Raw genomic sequence first — 1,393 nt, 5'->3', positions numbered from 1 at the left:
CTGTCCTCTCTCTGCCCCGTCCGTATCCCAGCACCCAGTGTCTGAGCCCCGGAGAGCTCTGTCCTCTCTCTGCCCCGTCCGTATCCCAGCACCCAGTGTCTGAGCTCTGGAGAGCCCTGTCCTCTCTCTGCCCCGTCCGTATCCCAGCACCCAGTGTCTGAGCTCTGGAGAGCCCTGTCCTCTCTCTGCCCCGTCCGTATCCCAGCACCCAGTGTCTGAGCCCCGGAGAGCCCTGTCCTCTCTCTGCCCTGCCCGGATCCCCAGCTGCTGCTAGGGTCCCTCCCGTGCGCTGGCTCGCAGCATGTCACTCTGCTCTCACAGCAGGGATCCCCAATGCCACCCCTGGCTCTGGCGGGCCCGGGGCACCATTCCCACGTTCCCCCAGGCAGCACCCGCTGAAATGGCTGAATGCACTGGAGAGGGCCACAACCTGGTGTTTTGCCTCCAGAGCCCCCTGCCCATGGATCCCAGGGATGGAGGCCGAGCACAGGGCATGGCAGACCTTACCAGCTGCTTCACACCCTGCGCGGCGGAGCGGGTGGCATAGTAGTGCGATATCAGCAGCATGGTCTCAAACTCCTCGTGCGCGGGGGTGTTCGCTTCGCTGGACTTCACCAGGTTCTCACACTGCAGAGAGAGGGAGCGTGTGAGCATGTGGGGCCCGTGGCAGCCAGGCCACAGAGCATGCAGGGCACGGCAGGGCAGAGGGTGGGGGGGGTCGGCAGGGCAGGGGGTGGGTGTCTGGGTGGGGAAACAGTGGATGCTAANCAGTGTCTGAGCTCTGGAGAGCCCTGTCCTCTCTCTGCCCCGTCCGTATCCCAGCACCCAGTGTCTGAGCTCTGGAGAGCCCTGTCCTCTCTCTGCCCCGTCCGTATCCCAGCACCCAGTGTCTGAGCCCCGGAGAGCCCTGTCCTCTCTCTGCCCTGCCCGGATCCCCAGCTGCTGCTAGGGTCCCTCCCGTGCGCTGGCTCGCAGCATGTCACTCTGCTCTCACAGCAGGGATCCCCAATGCCACCCCTGGCTCTGGCGGGCCCGGGGCACCATTCCCACGTTCCCCCAGGCAGCACCCGCTGAAGTGGCTGAATGCACTGGAGAGGGCCACAACCTGGTGTTTTGCCTCCAGAGCCCCCTGCCCATGGATCCCAGGGATGGAGGCCGAGCACAGGGCATGGCAGACCTTACCAGCTGCTTCACACCCTGCGCGGCGGAGCGGGTGGCATAGTAGTGCGATATCAGCAGCATGGTCTCAAACTCCTCGTGCGCGGGGGTGTTCGCTTCGCTGGACTTCACCAGGTTCTCACACTGCAGAGAGAGGGAGCGTGTGAGCATGTGGGGCCCGTGGCAGCCAGGCCACAGAGCATGCAGGGCACGGCAGGGCAGAGGGTGGGGGGGG

General features: G+C 65.4%; 1 protein-coding gene across 1 annotated transcript in view; it reads right to left on the bottom strand.

Moving 5' to 3' along the window:
• IFT172 (intraflagellar transport 172) overlaps positions 1 to 1,393 on the bottom strand; it is a gene marked incomplete in the record, with an annotated part of 97,426 nt that overhangs the window by 4,725 nt on the left and 91,308 nt on the right. The window contains 1 exon segment of the mRNA XM_034780556.1: positions 1,183 to 1,302. Coding sequence (XP_034636447.1) covers positions 1,183 to 1,302 — 120 coding nt within the window.

Source organism: Trachemys scripta, chromosome 9, assembly GCF_013100865.1.
Source record: "Trachemys scripta elegans isolate TJP31775 chromosome 9, CAS_Tse_1.0, whole genome shotgun sequence".
NCBI lineage: Eukaryota > Metazoa > Chordata > Testudines > Emydidae > Trachemys > Trachemys scripta.
The sequence above is the reverse complement of the archived record's forward strand: the minus strand, read 5'-3'. Positions and strand labels throughout refer to the sequence as shown.